This window comes from Dasypus novemcinctus, chromosome 16 (assembly GCF_030445035.2).
Source record: "Dasypus novemcinctus isolate mDasNov1 chromosome 16, mDasNov1.1.hap2, whole genome shotgun sequence".
Lineage (NCBI taxonomy): Eukaryota > Metazoa > Chordata > Mammalia > Cingulata > Dasypodidae > Dasypus > Dasypus novemcinctus.
In genome coordinates, this window is record NC_080688.1 from 96,839,924 (window position 1) to 96,862,122 (window position 22,199).

At 56.7% G+C, this 22,199-nt stretch overlaps 1 protein-coding gene and 1 non-coding gene across 6 annotated transcripts in view; one reads left to right on the plus strand and one right to left on the minus strand.

Moving 5' to 3' along the window:
* The window catches only part of SLC66A2 (solute carrier family 66 member 2), a 59,487-nt gene extending 46,248 nt beyond the window's left edge, over positions 1 to 13,239 (minus strand). For 2 of the 5 annotated variants that reach the window (XM_058277934.2, XM_058277930.2), the window contains exons 1-3: positions 12,245 to 12,345; positions 11,511 to 11,801; positions 5,594 to 5,727 (exon numbers count right to left, since the gene is read on the minus strand). In XM_058277934.2, the coding sequence (XP_058133917.1) occupies positions 5,594 to 5,727; positions 11,511 to 11,713 (337 nt within the window). In that variant the 5' untranslated portion in view covers positions 11,714 to 11,801; positions 12,245 to 12,345. Of the gene's footprint in view, positions 1 to 5,593; positions 5,728 to 11,510; positions 11,802 to 12,162; positions 12,346 to 12,911; positions 12,936 to 13,174 lie in introns of those variants that run through there. The other 3 variants (XM_058277933.2, XM_058277932.2, XM_058277931.2) reach the window with 3 other exon arrangements.
* Positions 13,240 to 15,468: 2,229 nt separating this feature from the next.
* On the plus strand, positions 15,469 to 15,575 carry LOC111763692 (U6 spliceosomal RNA). The gene has a single exon (XR_002796515.1). It is a non-coding gene; the product is annotated as a U6 spliceosomal RNA (small nuclear RNA).
* The last annotated feature ends 6,624 nt before the right edge of the window (positions 15,576 to 22,199 follow it).

Consider the following 22,199-nt stretch of genomic DNA (forward strand, 5'->3'; position numbering starts at 1 on the left):
CGGGCGTCCCCCAAGCTCCGGCCAAGCGCTCAGGGACCCCCCGCAGATGCTGAGCCGGCGTCCCCCGAGCTCTGGCCAAGCTCTGCAGCAAGGCTACGCGGGACCCAACATGGCACTTCAGCAACAAACCACCATCAAGGGGAAAGGAGAATTACAAGGCAGCCCATTCACTGAAAAAGACACAAAAGCATTTTGGGGACCACTGGAAAACTCAGGACATGGGAAACTGCTTTATACCCATGTTGGCGTTCGTAAACTTGACTGCTGCACTTAAGATGGTTAAGTGAAGACATGCCCTCGTTCTCGGGAAATGTGGAAGGAAATGTGCAGTTACAGGAGCCTGATGTGAACCACCTGCTCGCAAAGGTTCAGAAAACAGACGGGCAGAGAGGAGAAAGATGTAAAGACTGCAGCAAATCGCTAATAGCTGATAAATCTGGGTATCTGGTGGGGGATGATGGAGTTCTACATATTATTTATCTATTAGATTTGCAACTTTCCTGTAAGTTTGAAATTACTTCAAAATAAAATTTCAAAATTAAATGTTGGGAAGCGGCTGTGGCTCAATCAGCTGGGCTCCCGTCTACCATGTGGGAGGCCCTGGGTTCACGTCCCGGGGCCTCCTTGTGAAGGCAGGCTCGCCCGCACGCTGCGGAGAGCCACCCGGCCCACAGGTGCTATGAAGTGCTGACCCAGCAAGGTGACACAACAAAAAAGGGAGACAAGCAAAAACACAGAAGAGCCTGCAGCCAAGGACACAGAGAGCAGACAGCAAGCAAAAAGCTGCAAGCAGGGAGGGGGATAAAACAAAAGAATTGGGGAAACGGACTTTGGCCCAGTGGTTAGGGCGTCCGTCTACCATATGGGAGGTCCGCGGTTCAAACCCCGGGTCTCCTTGACCCGTGTGGAGCTGGCCATGCGCAGCGCTGATGCGCGCAAGGAGTGCCTTGCCACGCAAGGGTGTCCCCCACGTGGGGGAGCCCCACGCGCAAGGAGTGCGCCCGTGAGGAAAGCCGCCCAGCGTGAAAAGAAAGAGCAGCCTGCCCAGGAATGGCGCCGCCCACACTTCCCGAGCCGCTGACGACAACAGAAGCAGACAAAGAAACAAGACGCAGCAAATAGACACCAAGAACAGACAACCAGGGGAGGGGGGGAAATTAAATAAATAAATAAATCTTTAAAAAAAAAACACCAATGCTTTTAAAATCTTCAAGATTAAGAGCTGCTTCCTTACGTGCGGGGGGGGGGGGGGGGGTTGCCAGTCACATCCTGGCCACTGCGCAATTCCTCCCATCTGCGCTTCCTCGCTGGGGGGCGTCTGCAGCACCCCTGCTTGTAGTTTATGATGAAAAAGGTCGCTGTGGGGAGGCACTGGCTTCCGCTGAACTCTGACCCCCGACCCCCTTTCCCAGCACTCAGGATCCGCGCAGTGCGCCCCTCCCCTCTGCAGCGTGGCGCGCTGACCTCGCTCAGGCACAGCGCCGCCGGCCGCACCTTGCTCTTCCACCAGAGTTTTCACGGAGCCCAAGCCTGAAAGGCAGAGCACCCAGGAGGTGCCGGGAGGCCCCAGCAGGCTGGGTGCTGCCTTGGACAGGCGGCCGGAGGCCTCAGCCCCCAGCGGGGTGGACGTCCTCATGCCCACCGCCTCCCTCGGCCCACGATTGGGGGCCGGGCAGAAGGCAGGTTCTCCAGGCCCCTCGGGAGGAGCACGCAGAGAGTAGGGGACGCCCGTGAGCACGCAGGGTCCCAACACGGCGGAGGACGAAGGGCTCCAGGAAAACCACCGCAGAGGCCCAGGCACAAAGCACGCGTGCCCGAGGAGCTGCGCGCGCCCCCCGGAAGGGCTGCAAACCCCAGCACCCGGGGCCTGGCAGACCCCACTCCACAGCCAGAAGAACCAGGCACGGCGTGGGGGCCGTGGGAATCCCACACGGGTGCCGGCGAGGTTGGCAGACAAACGCCTCCACCGTCGACCACCACCTCCTGCTGGGGAGATGAAATTATTTCCGGAAACAGTTCACCAGCTGCACCCTGCGCCCCTCGCTGGACAGCGCACCGCGGCACGGCCTCCTGGGAGCCTCCGGGGAAGTCGTCGTCTTCTCGCCCCTGCTGGGCGCTGAGCACCACGGCGACAGCGCCTGCCAGCCTGGCGAAGGACCCCCGCCCGGCCACCGGGTCTGGGGACAGGCCTGCACGCTGCAGCGCCATTAAGACCGAGCGACGCCAGGGCCAAGCTGACCGCTGCGCTCCCGCCGAGCCCCCCACCTCAGCCCACATTCCCTCCTCGTCACGACCTGAAAATAAAGGCCCGACAGCCAGCCAGTAATCAAGGGTTAGAACTGACGTCTTCACTCACTTTAGAGAGAGAAAAAACTCGCCTTAAATCTTTAAACCTCTAATGAAGATTGTTTTAGGGGGAAAAGTGTCAAACAACCCTGATATTTTGTACTTACTTTATTGTAACACCAAAAAAAAATTGGGAGTTCCAAAATCCTAAAAAAAAAAAAGTGGGAAGGGGTAGTAAAGGGGGACGAGACAAGGCTGACGACAGGTTGGAAACTGGTGAAAGTGGATTTGGTGGCTGCACGGGGCTTCCTCACACTAACGACCTAAAAAAATTTAAGGAAAAATGTGCCCAACGCAGACAGACGCCAAAAGCCACTCCCAAAGGCACAGCCACACCCGGGTAAGAGCCTCCGCAGGCCCTGCTTCCCGAGTCAGCTGCTTCTGCACGCCCATCGCTCGGACGGGGTGGCAGCGCGGCCCCCCGCACCAAAATCACGCTGCAGAGGGGGAGGGGCCTGGTGGGGAGGGGGCGCCCCAAAGCCCCTCACCCACCGCAGGCAGGGCCCCCGAGAAATTTCATTCTAATAAGAGGTCTCAAAAAGTCTGGCCCTAATTTCATAATGATCTCGATTGTGTGATGTGAGGCTATGACAGAAAAGAAGAAAAGATGTTCCAAAGTGTGACAAATGGTTTTCGCTGGGAGGTGGGATGGAAAGCTGCTGGGGTTTTATTTTACATCCTGTGTCCCCCAAGGGACAGACACTGCTCTTAATTTAAGCAGCCTGCCCTTTCTCCTTCAATATCGTTTGTTTCTTTGATCTTTGTGACTTTCAAATTGAACTAGTGACCCTGAAAATTAAAAACCCACATAAAAGGGCAGCGGTTACGGCTCAAGCAATTGAGCTCCCGTCTACCACACGGAGGACCCGGGTTCAATCCCCAGGACCTCCTGGTTAAAAAAAAAGCACCGCTATAAACCACAGCATGCAGGCAAAGCTGCTGCCCACGAGCCGAGGAGCCCAGGGGTGTGGCCGCTGCGGCAGCTGCCAGGTCTGCCCCACGCGCCTTCAGTTTGCAGTTTCCCAGGCCCTAAGGGGAGGGCGTGCTGGTCTCTTGAAATCACAAGCTGGAGGCTTAGAGCGGCACTGACTTCGGCCCTACACCCATGCTCTCAGACGAGCAGGGGGGTCGGCGGGCCACGCACGGCGCAGCCCCGGGTTCGGGCCACGGGCAGAGCTCCTGCTGCCGCAAGTGAGACCAGCCCCTCCACGGCAGCGCAGGAGCCCCCACGTGCCCCCGACCAGCCCTCAGCCATCCTCTTCCTCTCTAGAGGACGTTGTGATTAGACGGAGGCCCCAATAATCCCGGAAAATCTCCCCATCGCCCTCCTTCCCCCGCAAGCCCCTCTGCCGGGGGACGAGCCTTCCCAGGCTCCAGGGACCAGGCAGGACGCCGCACTCCGCCCCGCAAGGCGCTCATCAGCCCCAGGACGGCGGCCCCTTCCCGGGCTCCGAGAGTCACCATTGGCACTAGCTCCTGCTCGGCCAGGCTAGACGTCCTCTCAGAGGCATTCAGAGAATGCAGTGAGCAGGGACGGCGGCGGCCAACTGCCCCGGCTCTGCTTTCTTGGGTAAAACTTTCCTTCGGACGAGAGGCAGTGCAGGAAGGCACCGCTCCGCTGGCCCTTGCCCGCTGGATTTGGAGGGCCGGCCGCTGTGATCCTGAGCGAAGGGGACGCGCAGGCACTGTCCCTAGTCCAGCCGAGGCTGTCGGCCCACGGCGCTCGAGCCTCCAGGGCCGCCCGAGCCTCCAGGGCCGCCCGAGCCTCCAGGGCCGCCTGAGGCCTCCGGCACCTGCAGTCACTCCTTCCTGCGGCTCCCAGTACCGCCACACGGGCTGGAGCAGCAGGAGCCGCCCTGCAGCTGAGCCACCGGCTCCCCGTGCGAGGCGAGGAGTTACGCCAAGAGGAAGCTGCGTCACAGAGCGGCCGCCGTGCGCAAGCCCAAGCGCGGAGGCAGAATCGAAGAGCAGGGTCGCTGCAGCCGTGCCCGACAAGCGAGAAGCACACGCCTGCTCTCCAGGCAGAGGAGGGCTGCAATCACGACCAGATCCCGAGGAGCGGCGAGCGGGTCCCCAGAGGAGAAGCGCTGGCCGCGGGTAACAGGGAAGGAAGAAACCCCAAGCGCTGCAGCTATCAGGGCTCAGATCGTCCTCTGACTGGCCAAGGCCACTGCCCGTTTTCTTCAAAAACTGAAATATGCATGTCCGTCTCCCTCTAAAGTCAGAAGCAAACGGAAAGGGCAAGGCTTCTCTGGCAGAAAGATGATGGTCAGGACGAAAGCACGGGTACAGCCCCCCAGCGGACCCCAGCCCAGGCGACCCCACACCCAACAATGCTGGAGAGAAGAGCCCCTATGCAGCCGCTGAGGCCACACACCCGACCCTCAGACAAGAGCCAGGCGGAGCCGTCCCGGGCTTTGTAACTCCAGGAGAAAGGCACGGCCTCCACCGCCCTGCACGCCCGAGGAGAGGCCTGCGAGTCCAGGCCAGAGCGCGAGGCTGCAGGGGATTTACGGAGGCGGCAAAACAGGAAGAATCGCGAGTCAGAGCAAAGGCCTGGCGCCAGCTGGGATGGTGCAGCGCTGCCCACCTGCGCCGAGGGTGCCTCTGACAAGTGTCCCCCAAGAGCGCGGGAGAGGCCTCCTGCGCCGCGAGCCAAGACTAGCGCGTAAGGACAAGCTGGGGAGACCGCCCTGTGCATGGGGACTTGACCAGCACGTAAGGACGAGCTGGGGAGACCCTGACCAGCGCGTAAGGACAAGCTGGGGAGACCGCCCTGTGCGCGGGGCCTTGACCAGTGTGTAAGGACGAGCTGGGGAGGCCCTGACCAGCGTGTAAGGACAAGCTGGGGAGGCCCCGACCAGCGTGTAAGGACAAGCTGGGGAGGCCCTGACCAGTGTGTAAGGACGTGCTGGGGGAGGCCGGCCTGCGCAAGAGGCCTCCCTCTGACGTGCGCAGAGGGGTCCAGCTAGCCCCGCTCGGGGTCAACGGTCAAGGGGCCGGGACGCGCCTTCGGTCCCTGCCTCCGGGTAGAGGTGACACTGCACCCGGGCAGAGCCTTCCCTGCGGGGGTCCAGCCAGAACGCCGGCACGGGCTCCTGCCCAGCTAGACCCGCGTGGGACGTCCTGAGCAGGACCCCCTCCATGAAGGGTCTGCGCCCCCGGGGCCTCGCCTCCTGAGGCTGTACTTCGGCCACCGCATGGCCGGGGCCTCACCAGGGAGGGTGGCGGACGCGCGGCGACCCACCTGCGAAGGAGCGGCGCTTCCCGCCCAGCTCTCCGGCCACGCGGACCTCGGTGCACAGCTTCAGCATCAGCAGCATGGTCAGCAGCATGACCACGCTCTGCCACAGCAGGGGCGACTCGAAGCGCCTTCCGAACCTGGGGGCGAGACAGCAGCGCGTCAGGGCACGGCGGCCGCTGCGATCCCACCCTCAGCGGGCGGGAGCGGCCGCCACCAACGGAAGCCGCACCCGGGACTGGGGGCCCTGGGCCTGGCTGCTGGTGGGGACGGGAGCAGCCTGACCCGGGACCCCGCGAGACCCCCCTCGGCTGGGCGCTCCGCAGGGCAGACCCCTCAAAGCCCCGGCAGGCTTTTCCACACGTCCCGCGGCCGCACGGGCCTTCCGCAGACGGGGTGCGGCCCCCCGCCCCCGGGCCCCACACGGGCTTCGGTGGCGACCAGGCGCCGGGGGTGGTCTGTGGAGCCCTCCCCCCAGCACGCGCCAGGGGCTGGACCCGTCCTGAGGCTTCTAGTCAACCCACTTCCCCAGACGCCGCGGCGCGACCGGCCAGCACCCCGCCAGTGCCCAGACCACAGCAGAGGCCAGGAAACCAGCGCCCCCGCCTCACGCCAGCAAGGACGGGCCCCTGCCAAGCTCCCCCGTGCCGGGTCTCCCCGCGGAGGCTCCTGGAGGGCCCACACCAGGGGCCGGGGGCTGTGAGAGGAGCCGAGAAGCCAGCGCTGAGGGGTGGCACCTGGGGTCCCTGCCCGCACCCCGAGTCACCGCGAGCTGTGACCACTGGGCCGCCAGCCCTGTACTCCCTGCTGCCCTGCCCCTCCCCTCGATTCTGGAGCGCAGGCTGGACAGTGGCTGGACAGTGGCTGGACAGTGGCTGGCCGGAGGGCGTCTCCAAGCTTGAGTGAGGTCGACCCTGAAGGCAGTGGACCCGAGGAGCACCCTGGTGTCCCGAGCCTCCTGGGAAACGAGGCTTCGCCCTCCCGGGGTCCAAGGGCGCCCACCCCAGGTGCTCCCTGAGGAGGGGTCACTGCAGCCTCGGCCAGGGGAGTTAACCCTTCCCAGGGGCCTGGGGAAGGGCAGGAAGTGCTTGCTCTCTCTTCCGCAGTAGCCGACCACCAAAGAAAAGAGCCACACCAAAGTCACTCCAGAAAGTTAAAAACAAGAAGCACTTCGCGAAACCGGCAGTGACACCCACCGCAGCCATCTGGAGTCAGCACAGCTGGCACGGCCCACAGAGCCGAATCGGACGTGGCGGCTCTGAAGGGCACGGTCCAGGCAAAGAGGAGCCAGGGTCCCTAATGGACCTCGAGTTTGCTCTCATGCTGCGGGTCAACCCTCCAATGCAGGGTCCACACCCTGGGCTCCCCCGTGGAGCCGCTCGCAGACAAGCTCCGTCCTCCAGAGGGGGTCCCCCGGGGGCAAGGCCCAGCCAGCGAGGCCACCGCAGGGGGCAGCGTCCGGCAGCCTCCCCGAGGCCCAGGCCAGTGGGAGGAGGCCACAGACGTCCTCCCAGGGCGGCCGATGCCGGGAGCACCATACCCCGCACAGATCCAGGGCCCAGCGCTGGGACCCCTGGGGCTCACGGAGGTGAAGAACAGGGCAGCCTGGCGCAGGCCGGCCCGCGGCCGGCAGCCTGGGCTCACCTCGGACCCCTCCTGCCTCGGCCCATCTGGCCCCTCCACCAGGAGAGCAGCTGAACGGATTTTCTAGAGGTGACCAGAGCAAGCCAGGTCCTGGAGAGTGCCCTGGGTTGGCCAGAGGCAAGGAGAGGGTCCCCAGATGAAGGAGAGGGCCCGGGGTGCCAGGGGGTGCCAGGGGGTCCCAGGATGAGGAGATGGCCCAGGGGTCCAAGGGGTCCCCAGATGAAGGAATCGGCCCAGGGGTCCCAGGGGGCCCAGGATGAAGGAGACAGCCTGGGGGTTCCAGGGGCCCCAGAGGGTCCCCAGATGAGGAGACGGCCCTGCGGTCCCAGGGGGCCCCAGGATGAAGGAGTCGGCCACGGCCCAGGAAGCAGCGACGTGGCCACAGGCTGCTGTGAACCCTCCCGCTGCCACCCTGGCGCCCGGCCCAGGAGCCCCAACCCCGAGCCCTGGTCCCCCTGCGTGATGGGACACTAAGCCCCTCTGGGTGGACGAGGACACGGTCTGGCTCACAGCCTTTCTAGCACTGGTCTCTCTGGGCATCCGCTGTCCCCGAGGCCTGAGGAGGGGACACTGACCTCCCAGCCGGGGAAGGCAGAGGCGGCTGGAGACGCCGCGTCCTGAGCACGCCAGCATCCTGGTAAACACAAGTCACTCCAAAGATTCAACAGGGACACGTAACCGAAAGCCAAGTCTCGCTGTAGGTCCAAACGTGCAATTTTGTCCACTCTTTGTGAAAGACCACTTCCACTTTTTAAAATATTTGACAGAAACAGTGAGTGACCAGAAAATTGGGGGGAGGGGGGGTGGAATTAACAGTTTGAACTTCCCCTTACATCACACATGAAGAACAAAATCTAGGTGAATTCAATATTTATAATAAAGAATGAGACTATTTGCAACAAAGTATATAAAGCATAAGTGAATATTTAACAGACTTCAGAAGTAAAACAGGATAGGCAAGACACAAAATTTCAGAAGGCACACGTTTCCACCAGAAACACAACTGACAAAACAATTAAGAAACAGAGGTCGTCGTTAGTAACCTTTAAAAGCTAATGAGCAGGAAGATGCCATTTTTCACTTATCGAACTGGTTTGACTTCTTTTCCCGACTGGCGGGGGAGCCCCCGTCAAGCGTGGGACGCGCGTCCTCGGAGCAGCGCTGCAGAGCACCCACTCGGTCCACTTCTGCTACAGCCCACGCGGGCACCAGGCCAGCCAGCACGTCAAAGGGAGCGCCTCTCCTTCCGTCGGCCAGAGAAGCTGCCCGCACTGCTGCGCACTCACCGCCTACTGCGCACTCACCGCCTACCCGAGGTCTTTCTTAGGCTGGCCAGGACGCCAGCAGGCCACGAGGCTGCGAGGCTGGGGACACGGGCAGCCCCAGGCACCGGGCTGGATTTTGCTCCTTCTCCCTGGCCAGGAGCCTGTAAACACTCGCTGTCAGGCGATGCCAAGCCCTTCTCCTAGCACCTGGCACCGACAGGGCCAAATCCTGCACATCAGCATTGCACAAGCATGAGCTACTGAAGGCTGTTTTGCAAAACGACCGTGCAGGTTTTAAGAAATCAAGGGCTTTAGAGTTGCATAAGTTCCGGAAACCCTGAGTTAAATAAAGCTCCCCAGGCTGTGTCCACAGGACCTGCAGGGCAGATCTGTAGGAGAGGAGCAGAGGCTTCCGAATAGGGGGCACTCTAGGGTGGGGCCCGGCCATCTTGGAAGGCTGCTCACCAACCTCCCTGCCACGTCTGCCATCACCTCACCTCTCACCTGGACGGTGCCACGGGGCAGCCTCTAGCCTCTCTCCTGGACGACACCACAACCCAGCCCTAACGCCTCACCTGGACAACACCACAGCCCAGCCTCCAGCCTCACCTGGACGACACCTCAATCCAGCCTCTAGCCTCACCTGGACAACACCACAGCCCAGCTTCCAGCCTCACCTGGACAACACCTCAGTCCAGCCCTAACGCCTCACCTGGACAACACCACAGCCCAGCCCTAACGCCTCACCTGGACAACACCTCAATCCAGCCTCTAGCCTCACCTGGACAACACCACAGCCCAGCTTCCAGCCTCACCTGGACAACACCTCAGTCCAGCCTCTAGCCTCACTTGGACAACACCACAGCCCAGCCTCCAGCCTTGCCTGGACAACATCCCGTCTGTACAGCGTAAATCCCGCAGCATCTGGCCAGTGTCGGGCACTTGGGAAACTCTAGAAATCTCTTAAGTCACAGATGCTGCTAACCTATGAAGACTGGTGGGGCCGGCAAGGCAGGGTTACAGGAGGCTCCGCCCGGGGCGACAGGCTCCCCTGAGGGGGCAGGATGGAGGACGCGCTGGTCCCAGGGTCCCAGGTGGTGCCCCGGCCACAAGCTTGACCTCACGCAGTGTGCCCTGAAGCACTGCCACGTGCAAGGAGCAGGCGGGGCAGAGGGAGGCCCATCCCAGGCCTGAGACAGCCGCCAGGGTGGTGCCAGCAGCGGGGAGCCTGAGAGCCCTCCCCAGGCCAGCGTGTCCACCCTGCGCTTTCCTGAGCACTCCGCCAAGTCCGAGCCCGGCGCTGGGGCCTGGTGCTGACGCACCGCGAAGGGCAGCGCAGAGCCCGAGTAACTGGACAGCACAGGATGTCGGCTCTATGGAAGGGGGGTCAGCGTACAGAAGCGCGCCCACCGCCGAGCAACGCGCAGGTCCCACGCGAGGTGTGCACTGTCCCCAGGGCTTCGGCCGGGCCTGAGGGGTCCCAGCCCTGCCTCTGTGGGACTCCAAGCACTCCAGGTACCTTTACATCCAGAGGTGCCGCCGGGATGGCGTTCAGGAACCTCTCTAAGTCCCTGAGCTGGAGATAAGACGTTTCATTTCCTAGCAGCAATTTTAACTGATGAGCACACTGTGGGGACAAAACTCTAAATGGAACTTTCCTCCCAAACGAAGGTAAGCCTAAGGTAACCCAATTTAGGCAGTTCTCCTCCTTGTTTGGGAGAAAACGTAGCTTGCAATTCTAAAGATAAAAAACAGCGCTCCTTCCCAACCTACAAATGAGAGCCTGGGCTGGGCTGCCATGCCAGGTACTGGACACCCCACTTCCCAGTGGTGGGAAGTGCACCCCATCCCTTCCCGTGAGCCCCGAGCAAACAATTACCAGGGACACTCTTCTACCTCAGGCTGAATCGAGGCCACTTTGGATCGGGGCCCTCGGGGGCCTGCCACCCTTCCCTGCTCAGCCAAGAGGGAGAGGAGGAACCTGCACCACGAAGTGTCTCCAACTCGTGCTAAACAAACCTGCAACACTGAGAAGGTGCCAGAAGAACCCCGAAGAGCACCACACACAAGCAGAGCTAACCCAAGCCACCGAGGCCACGAGAGGCGGCCGGCCGGGCTGAGCAGTGGGAGGCTGCTGGGCTCGGGGCACTGCAGGCTCCAGGCTTGGTGGTGCTGCAGGGCGGGTGGATTTGTCAAAACTCATCCAGCTGTACACGTAAAACAAGCACATTTTATTCCAGGTAAAGTATACCTCTAAAAGTTAAAGAGTGCAAAACCAAACACATATTTACCCAAAAAGGGACCCAAAACTCAAGAGAACGTGATCAGAAGGCTGGAGCCCTGGACATCCCAGCCGGCTGCCCCACCAGCCTCCCAACAGATTGCACCCAGAGGGCACCATGCCTGGACCAGCCAGGAGAAAGGACAAGACCAGACTTCTCTGGCCTTGAAATGCAGCTGTGACCTCTTCATTTTCCTCTGAAAATTCATCCTCCCACTTATGTCTGGTTTCAGCTACTATTAAAAGTCAATTCAGTTTCCTCAACAGGATACAAGTGATAATAAAAAGGAAGTTGAGAGAGAGCAAGAGAAAAGTCCCATCTTAAGGGTTATCCAAAAAGCTGACTTCCTATTTCTAAAAACAACCTTGCACAAACACGACACTCCCAGAACAACGCCGGTGGGGCGGCTGAAAGGCTGGCACCCTCACGGGGGCAAAGCTGTCCCCTCGGCCATCCCAGGGCTCCTGCCTTCTCTTCCTGTCATTCCTTCCTCCCTGGACACCGCAGTCCCTGGTCGGGCCCTGGAAGGTGCCAGGGCAGAGTGAGGACGCAGAACTGGGAAGGACATGGAGCTTAGCTGTCACCGCTTTCCCTGGGAAGTTCCATCCACTGACCGGCCGTGCCTTGCCCAGGGCAAGGACGAGTCGGACCTGCCAGGGCTCCCTCTTAGCAAGAACAGGTCCTCGGCCAGAAGCCCCGACCGCCAGGCCACCTCCCCGGGCGCCGGCTCACCAGAAGAGGATGCGCAGGATGTTGGCCACGAGCAGCACCAGGCACACGTAGGTGGAGAAGCCGTCGGCGTTCTGCGTCCTGCGGATGTCCCTGTACTGCGGGATGTAGGGCACGACGCCCCCGAAGACCATGGCCCCGGCCGCGCCCCAGGACACCAGCTGCTGAAGGGGCACCAGCAGCCAGTCCAAGCCCTGCGCGTCCATCCTCGGCAGCCGCGCCCTCCGCGCAGCCCCGGCAGCTGCGCCTCCCCCGGTGCTCACGTCCACATGGCCGCGTCCTCCGCCGTCGGGCCTGCCGCGAGGAAAAGGCCAGCAGCGGTCAGGCGGCGGAGGCCGGCCCGCGCGCCCTGCGCACAGGAGCCATCGGGGAGCGCGGGCCGGAGCGCGCCGTGCGCCCCCGGGGCGGGAGCCCCCCCCCAGGTGGGCACGCCCCTCCTGGGACCCTTCCTAGAGCGAGACCCCCTTCCTGGGGACGGGACCCCCTTCCTGGGGACGGGACCCCTAGCGGGCAGGACACCGCCTGGGGTGGGACCCTGTGCCTCCGCGTCCTTCCCACAGAAGCGCGCGCGGCGCGGGGGCGCGGGAGCGCGGGGGTGCGCGGCGCGGGGGCGCGCGGTGCGGGGCGCGGGGGCGCGCGGCGCGGGCTCACGCACAGCCCCGTCCCGGAACCCGACCCGGACGGCGGGCTCCGCGAACGAGGCGCCCCGAGTTCCTTCCCGCCCGCGGCTCCCTCACCGGCCCCTCTGTCCGTCAGTCCGTCCGTCCGTCCGTCCGTGCGCCCGTGCGCCCCCAAGGCCGCAGCGCCCGGGGAGGCCCCGCCCCGGCGTGACGTCACAATGGCGGGACCCCGCCCACACCCGGGCCCGCGCACCCCGCGCCGCAGGGTCCTAGAGAGCGCCCGAGGCGGAAGCGGGGTGGCGGACCCCAGGGCTTCAGGGCGGGGGCCGGACCCGGAGGGGCTCAGGACGCGGAACGGCGCCCAGGGGAGCCGCCGCCGCCCGGCCCGACCAGGGCGCTGCTTCCCCCCCGGCTCCCGGGTCCCATGAACCCCCGCCTGGCCGGGCGGCTCTTCCAGGGCCGGGGTCCCACGGACCTGTCCCCAGCGGGCCGGCAAGGGGCCGTGTGGACGCGCCCACCGAGAGCGGAGGACCGGGTCCCGGGGCGGCAGGAGGCCCCGCGGGGCCGCCACCCTCGTGGGGAGCGGGCGGGGCGCTCCGAGTGCGGCCCTGGCTGGGGGGCCGCCACCCTCGTGGGGAGCGGGCCGGGGCGCTCGGGGGCCGGGTGTCCGCGGCGCGGCGCGGAATTCCAGGGCTTGCCGTGTCTCGTCCCTCGGCCCGTCTGCACGGCTCCGGCCCCGACCCCCGACCCCGACCCCGACCCCGACCCCGACCCCGACCCCGACCCTGTCCAGGCGAAGACCCTGCAAACCGGATCCCGAAGCCCGAGCGCGCGGGCTGCCGGCAGCACCCAGCCTGCCCGCGGCGTCACTCGCCCCCCGCCGAGGTCACTCGCCCCGTCCCAACCACAGCAGTCTGTCTGGTAGCGGAGGGGTTGGGGCGCGCCTCTCGGCCAGGGATCTAATCGCCAAACCCTGGCCCCAGATCCCGGCAGGGGGAGAGCGGGAGGGGCCCTGGGTGGGCACACGTTGGGGAGGGGGGGGCGTACTCAGGCCCCTGTGAGGACCAGCAGGCCCTGAGGGCCCCAGGACCGGTGCGTCTGGCTGATAAAACTCCCCAAAACCAAGGCCTCTAGAGAGGGACGCCCAGTGGGAGTGGCCAGGGGCGGCCCTGAACAGCCCCGCCTGGTGTGGGGCCCCCGCCTGGTGAGGGCCCCCCACCTCCTCCCCGGGTACGCCTACGCCTCCACGGCTTCCTCCTTGTTGGTTCTGTGGGCGTCATGAAACGCTGCCAACCTCCCAGAGGCCTCTTCTCAACGAGCCTAGGTACCGAAGTTGGCGGCTGTCCCCCGACTCGGAGGCTGGCGTCTGCATCGCTGGTCAGCACGTGGGTGTGTGGAGGGAACCAGAGGTGAGCAGGCCTTCCCGGGAAAGGAACGCAGGCGCTGGAGAAGGGCCCTTCCTACATAGCTTAGTGCTCCCAGCCCTACAGCCTCCAGCATGTCCATCCTTCCTCTCCTGGGGTTGGAGTGAGGCTGCAAGGCTGCCCCCCTGCCTCCCCGATCCCCTGGGGGCCCCTGCACACCCGTGTTTGTTCTGGAACATGTGAGCGTCTGAAGGCATCTGGCACAATCGGCAGCCGACGATGGCCGGCTGCTGCGTGGCACCTCCGGGTGTCAAGGAGCCGTGGGGTGATCACTCGCACAGGGAGTGCCTCCAGCAGCCCGGCGAGGGGCGCCAAGCTCACCTCTTGGCCCAGGATTTCCCCCCACAGAGGACGCGATGGTGAGCTGACTGCTGGCACCTCCTGCCAGAGTCACAGCTTGCGCCGGTCCAGAACCTTCCACCAGCCAAGCAGAAGAGAATGGAGCAATCACAAATCCCACGCCTGACACTGCAGGACTTCCTGCAACTCTCAAAAACCAGTGGGCACAGCATGGCCCACAGGTACCAGATGCTCTTGCCTGGAACCTGAGAACGCAGGGCACCTGGGGCAGTCAGGCTGCACAGGTGCAGTAAGGATAGCGTCCTGAGACGGGGAGGGCATCCCGGGCTGTCCAGCCGGGCCTCAGTGTACTCCGCATGTATTTTCACACGAGGGAAGCAGGAGGAGCCTGTCTGACAACAGAGCAGAGCAACTGGAAGGCGTGGCCTTGCAGATGGCCCCTGCACAGCAGGCCGAGCAGCCGGCCCCCCGGACGTGGGCACCCCTGCGTGGGGAGCCAGCACCAGGGCACGGCCTGCTGAACTGGCTTGGGACTCGGACTCCAGTGCCATGAGAGAATGAAGTTCTCTTCCCTTGAACCAACCAGCAGCCCCAGGAAACACGCACCAGCCCCGAGCGAGGGTCACAGGTGGCTGCAGCGGGGCAGAGGCAGAGCCGGGAGCCCTCCCTGCTGGGCACTCCGGGTGGGGGACCTTGGGGAGCGACAGCCTCCACCTTGCCTCCTCCCTCCAGCCTTGGAGGAAAAGGAGCTTCTCGTCTTAGCTTTGCCAGGGTTTTGTCCCTGTCCTGCATCCTGCCTTCTTCAGGCAAGTAGAACATCAGTGACAGCTGGACGCTAGCTTCTTCCTCTCCACTTGCTCTTTACCCAAGTTAAAAATAGCCATGGTAAATAGTCCTTCCTCCCACGCTGTCAATAGAGATTGAACTGCTCAAGTCCGGCCCTGCGCTGTGAATGTGCATCTGTTTCTAAATAGGGGATTTGAAGGTGTTATTCATTAAGTTGAGTCCGGGCTGGCCTGGGCTGGGCGTGACCCGTACAACCGGTGCCCTCTTAGGAGAGGACACTGGGGCCAGAGGCAGAGTTGGAGCTGCGACACCAGGGGCCCTCAGACCACGCCCGTGTCCCTCCAGAGGCGCAGAACAGACTCCCTGCAGGGAGCAGGGCCCCCGACACCCTGATTCCAGCTCTGCCTCCAGAACCGTGAGCAGCACATTTCAGATTTTTAAGGCAGTCCGTCTGGGGCGTTTTGTTACGGCAGCCTGGCACACTGACACCGCCTTCCTCTTGATTTAGCTCTTTCTGTGCCTGTCACTAAATGGACAGGCTGGTCATGCGTCCCCTCGCGAGGGCGCTGCCAGCTTCTCCCACCTCGTGGTCACTCTGCCTATGACCCTAGAAGGCCCGAGTGGGCCCCGCTTCCTGGGCCACGGCCTGAGAAGCCCCGAGGAGCGCGTTTCCTCCAAGGTCCACCCCTGCAAACCCGCTGGCTCCCGGGTGAGCCCCAGAAGCCAGGCCTCGGAAGGGAGGGCAGTTTCCAACCTGACCTGGAGCTACAATGTGGCCCCTGCCCAGCCCCCCACTCACCACCACCCTGATGGTAGTGGAATTAAAACCAAGGGCTCGCTTTGGCAGCACATATACTAAAATTGGAACGATACAGAGAAGATTAGTGTGGCCCCTGCGCAAGGATGACATGCAAATTTGTGAAGTGTTCCATATTTAAAAACAAAAAACCAAGACGCTCTAGAGAGGTCAGCACGTCTGCCCTTCATTCGGTCAGTATTCTCTGAACAGCTAGGATCTGCAAATCTTATGCCTTGTACAGCAGGGCACGAGATGGACAAAGCCCTGCCCTCAGGAAATGGAGGTGACAGACAACCAGGACGAGTAAAATGTGATCACGGAGCAGGAATGTCCCAAAGAAGTCTCCGCAGCCAGCGACGATGTGAGGAGGCACTCAGCCCCGCTCATCAGGGAAACGCGAATGAAAGACGCAGGAGCTGCAGGAGGTGGTTGTGAGATTTTCAGGAATTTTGTAAGTCAGTGATTCAGTGCAGTCATTATTAAAAATTAAATTATATAAACACAATAAATACACTATTCAAAACAAAGGTAATAAACACTCCAACCTCATCTCTCCCTGGTTATTTTGCTGTATGCAAGTATTCGTCTTAAAGCTCTCTGCATCCGCCGCATCGGGGTAGTGGAAATGCTGTGTCATGGTGGCGGCTAACATCTCTCGCCCAGTGCAGGTTCAGTGATGTCACACTGGGAGCTTGAAATTGCCCTGGTGGGAAGGGCATGGGCAAGTGCCACCGGTCAGGGGCCACTGACCACACATCAACAGTGGTTGAAACTACAGAGGTCAGCAGTGGAACGTCCTGACCTTGCCAGCAGGAGTGAAAATCAGCCCAAGCACGTTGAGAGCTGTGCCTAGGGTGCCGCTCTACTGCCGCTGAAGGCACCCTTCCCGCAGGCCCTGCCATTCCATCCACTCCTAAGAGAAGGGATAGCTTAGCCCCCCAAACCTGTACACGACCAGCAGAGCAGCTTCAGCCACGGCGGTCCAAGACTAGAAACAGCCAAATGCCCAGCAACATGCTATGTTCAAACACGGAACAGTAAACAAAACACTACAGCTGTGGGAGCAAAATGTATGGTTTGAGTCAGCCCCACAGATGCCGTAAAGGGCGAAGACCCACAAAGAGGACAGCCGGGAGAGGTGCTGAATTCCTTCACATGATGTTCAAAGATACACGACGAAGGTACAAAACTTGGAAGAGTGCGGGTCAGTGAGTGCAAGATGCGTGAAGGAGAATTCTGAGTCTTGCTCCTTACACAAGGAGGGAAATCTATTATATTAACAAGTACATAGAAAAATCCTGGAAGGGTAAAATCTAAACTCTTGGTCCTTAGTTGTTTCTGATGTGATTCTGGGAGATTTTCATTTCATAGTTTATACCCTTCTATGTAGTCTGGACTTTTTACATTGACCGTGCATTGCTTTTCTCATTGAATAAAACATACAACTCCATTTTAACAAAAGGAGAGCCTCTACATTACCTCTACTCCCCAGAAATGAAAGGCCACCTCCCGATAGCCAAAAGGTGGAAACAACCCAAGTGTCCATCCACAAATGGATGGACCAACAAAACGTCCATCCGTACATGACTGTTCAACCCTGGAAAAGAATAAAGTCGCCATGGAATGGAAGGTGCTTAGGGAGTGGAGAGCTGAGGCCTAATCTGTGCAGAACAGTTGTTTGGAAATGAATAGAAATGGTGAAAGCACATCACAGGATTTGTAATTAGTAATGCTAATATACGGGTATGATAGTGATTTGGTTTTTTGGTTGTTTTTTTCTTTTTTTTGATTAAAATGTTCTAATATTAATTCAAGTGATGAATGCACAAATCTATGATTATACCAAATGCTGTTGATTGTACACTTTACATAAATATATGGTTTAGAACAAAAAAATAATAAGAGGGTGGGTTGGAGAAAATACACCAAATGTAAGATGTGGACTATAGTTAGCAGTAATACTTTGGTGACGCTCTTTCGTAATTTGTCTCAAATGTTTCACAACAATGAAAGGTGTTGCTGGGATGAGGCATGGGAGCCCTGCATGATCTGTTTGCTTTGTAAGTTCACAACTTTCACTATATACTTATTGTTTTTGTATGTTCAGGTATGAATGCTCTACTTCAATAAATTCTTAAATGAAAAAAAAATAATGAAGATCCGATACATGCCACAACATGGATGAACCCTGAAAACATTATGCTAACTAAAAATCCAAAATATTTAAGTATTTAAAATACCGTCATACCTATGCATGAACAAACAAGTCAGTGGAACGGAGAGAAAACCAAGGAATAAACCCAAATATATGTGGGAATTTAGTTTATTTAAAAAGGGGCACTTTATCAGGGATTTGGGGAGTTAGTGTGAAATGGGCGTAGGGCTTCTGTTTGCGGAGATGGGGACATCTTAGCAATAGAAGGTGCTGCAACTGAAACATTGTGAGTGTGATCAATCCCACTAACAGGTACACCTGGGAGGGGTGGAAATGGGAAATTTTATGTTGTGTGTGTGTGTATGTATGTATATGTATATTCCTACAAGTAAAACAGGAAGAGCAAGCAACTAAAGAGACAATGACCAAAAAATAATCATAAATGATGCTAAACCAAAATAATAATAATAATAATAATAATGATAGATGGTGTTAGACCAAAATAATAATAGATGCCAAACCAAAAAAATAATAATAAATGGTAAAAATAATAATAGGTATTACACCAAAATAATAATAATAAATGGTGATAAAAAAAAAAGAGGGAGAGAGACAATGATAAAGGCAATACATGATCCTAGGTAGAATCTAATAAGGGAGGAGAAAAGACTCAAAGGGAATTACTGGGGCAATGAAAATATTGGAATATAGACTGTAAGCTTTAAATGTTAAAGTCTTGAACTTGGTAACCACTTAAGATGGCTACATCAGTGAATATCCCTATTCTCAGGAAATGTGCATGACAGTAATATGTGCTCAAGGAGCATAATGTAAACAACCACAAGCATTCAGAAAATGGACTGTTAAGTGGGCAGATAGAATGATGTCGCAAATGCGGTCGAATGCTAACATTTGTGGGTCTGGGTGTCTGTGGGTGCAGTTCTCTGATGGGTGCTGTATTATTTTTGTAATCGTCCTGTAATTTTGAAAGTATTTCAAAATAAAAGGTTTAAATCTTTTTAAAAAGATAAACTTCTCAAATAATCTTGCTGAATTTCATTTTAAAAGGTGGCATTTCAACCCCATTAATAAAAGGTAATTTATTTTAGAAAAAATGATGTTGGAACATGTATCAGTTAGGGTTCTCTGGGGAAACAGAATCAACAAGAGATATCTGTCAATAGTATGTGATTCTATAAGAGTCTCTCACGCAGCCATGGGGATGCACAAGTCTAGGTTTTGCAGGCAGGCTGCAACCAGGGGCTGCAATGAAAGTCCAATGAAGGTTCTTGACGAGTTCTGGGAGATGCTGGCTGTCCAAAGACGAGCTGGGAATTCTCTCTCAATGCTGGAATCACTTCCCCTTTCAAGGCATTCAGCCGATTGGGTTAAGCATCACTCATTGCTGGTGGCAATCTCCCTGACTGATGTCATTATAACCATCTGTCTTTGATTTACCACTGCAGTAAAGTCAATGATGACTAAAGTCCATCAAGGCCCTTGCATTACAGTTTGCCCAGTGCTTGCTTGACCAAACAACAGGGCATAATTACCTGGTTGACTTGACACAATAGCCTAACCATCACAGAACAGCTGGAGAGTCATTTGGAAACAACTAACCAGGCCCATATTTCATACCTTAAACCAAATCAAATTAACCTACACTGTATTTCATGCCTTATATCACACAAATATCAATGACTCAAACATGTAAATGAAGAAAAAAGGAAAGCATAAAAAACTTAGAATTTTTTTTATAATATTGAACTTAAATTTTTAAAATAATCTTGAATAACCCAGATATCAAAAAGAAAAGACAGCTGAATTCAAACCATAAAATTATAAATGTCAGCATGCAAAGGCAAAACACAAAAAAACAATCTTGAGAAATAGTTGCAATTTGTATCACAGAAAGAGGGTCTATTTCTCTGAAACTGCAAAAATTGGCCACAAATTGTTCCTATCCTGTATGTCCATCCCCTTATATTGTAACTTGGCAGCTCCTCTCATCAAGAGGTCGAGTCTTTATCCCTTGCATCTGGGCGTGATTGACCAGGTGACCGCATGGCTGAAGTGCAAGAGCACCTGCTCACCGGGGCTTGCTGCTTGGACCTTCTTCTGCCATCACGGGGACAAATCCTGGAGAGCCTCCTAGAGGATGAGGGGACATGGGAAGAGGGGCCCAACCATCCCAACCAACCTGTGGTGCCACAGATATGCGTAAACCATCCCAGACCCCCCAGCCCAGCCAAGCCGTCCGGGGCCAGAAGAACAGACCAACAGACCACAGAGCCGTATGCAGACAAAATGGTGGCTGTAAAGTGTTGGGGTAGATCGTGATGCAGCAAAAATTAATTCATATGTCAGGAGAGCATTTTTAAAATATCAAGTCACTGGGAATGGTCCTGAGCATTGGTATTTTTTCTTTAAGTTTTTGTTTTGGCAAATGTCAAACATATACAAAAATAAACAATATATTAAGCCCTTATGTACTGTCACCCAGGTTTACAATTATCAACTCATAGCCAATCATCATAATCCCAAACACTTCTTTCCCTTCCTTTTTTTTTTTTTTTCTTTTGTTTAGTTTTCTGTTTTTTTTTTTTTGTTTTTTAGGAGGTACCAGGGATTGAGCCCAGGACCTTACAGATGGGAAGAAGGCGCTCAGTCACTGAACTACATCTGTTCCCCTAAGAAAGTTGGTTTTTTTTTTCCATTTGTTTGTTCTTGCATTTAGGAGGTGTCAGGGATCAAACCTGGGACCTCGTACCTGGGAAGCAGGTGCTTAGCCATTTAAGCTACATCCACTCCCACCTTCCCATGTTTTGAAGCAAATCCCAAACTACAAGATTTTCCCCATGAGTACTTCAGCATATATTTCTAAAAGAAAGGTAGCATAACCAAAACACCATTATCACTCCTTAAAATATAATATTCTCAAATATGCAGTCAGTGTGAAAATTCCTAATATTCTCATAATGGTTTTTTCCATTTGTTTGAATTGGGATCTAAAAAAAGGCCATATGTTGTGATTGGTGTGTCATTTAAGTAGGTTTTAATCTGTAGGTTCTTCATGTCTTCTTTTTTCTTTCAATGTTTTTGTTGAAGAATCAGGTTTGGTGTCTGGAACTTGCTGGCTAGAACCCTGTGGTATATTTTAACACATTCTTCTGTCCTTTGATTTTCAGTGAATGGGTACTCAGAAACTTGATCATACTCAGGTTTGAGTTTTTGGAAAGAATACTTCCCAGGCATGAGTGTGTTCCTCCATTGGAGACACATAGAATTTAGCTGAATCCTTTTGTGGGCATCCATGTTTTTTCAGTTGTCCAATTCCAGTGAAATTAATCATTTAGCAAAGATCAATGTATCCTAAAACCATTAGGAAGAAGTTAGTGCAACCTACCCAAAGAGACTGGGCAGGAGGAGGAGGGGGCATGGGGAAAAAGACCCAGGCCGACCTCTTTAAAGCTGTGGGCCTGAGCCACACTCACCTTCACCTCCAGGGACACCGGGGCAGCTAGCATCCCACCAATGGGGAGCCTCTTCATCTGTGCATCCTGAGAGTCCCTTCCCCACCAAGAGGCACACCTTGGCCTGGCCTGGAGAAATGCCTCTGCCCCCTCTGGCAGCACCAGCAGGGACCAGATTGATCAAGGAAACCAGAGCCCACAAAATAGGTCAGGTCCTGTCTGCAAGACCTAAACAGGGTGACTGAACATTTAAGTAAAGGATTTAAATAGGACCCTAGTTCTGCTAATGTAACAAAGTGTCCAGACACATTAGAAAATCACCCATCATACCAAAACCAAGAAAAATAGCAACATGAATGAGAAAAGACAAATGAGCAAAAAAACAAGATGAAGAATATGTAATTATATGAAAAGGACTTTAAAGCAGCCATTATAATGAAATTTCACAATTGTAAATAATCTTGAACAAACGAAAAAAAAAAAAGAACCTTGGCAAAGAAAGAAGTCACAAAAAAGAACCAAATCAAATTTTAGAACTGAAAAAATACAATAATTTAAAAACTTGCTGGGTGGGGTCAAAAATAGAGTGGGGGGAAGCGGACTTGGCCCAATGGATAGGGCATCCGCCTACCACATGGGAGGTCAGCGGTTCAAACCCCGGGTCTCCTTGATCTGTGTGGAGCTGGTGCATGCGCAGTACTGATGTGCTCAAGGAGTGCCGTGCCACGCAGGGGTGTCCCCCACATAGGGGAGCCCCATGTGCAAGAAGTGCACCCCATAAGGAGGGCCGCCCAGTGCAAAAAAAGTGCAACCTGCCCAGGAATGGTGCCACACACACTGAGAGCTGATGCAGCAAGATGACACAGCAAAAAGAGGCATGGATTCCAGGTGCCACTGACAAGAATAAAGGCGGACACAGAAGAACATGGAGCAAATGGACACAGAGAGCAGACAACTGGGGGGGGGGGAAGAGGAGAGAAATAATTTTTTTTTTTAATCTAAAATAAAAAGAACAAACTGGAAGAAATCCAAGAAATCCACTCCAACATGCATCATAGTTAAACTTCTGAAAACTAAAGACAAAGACAAAGTCTGTTAAGCAGCAGAGAAAACAATGTATTACTTATGAGAGAAT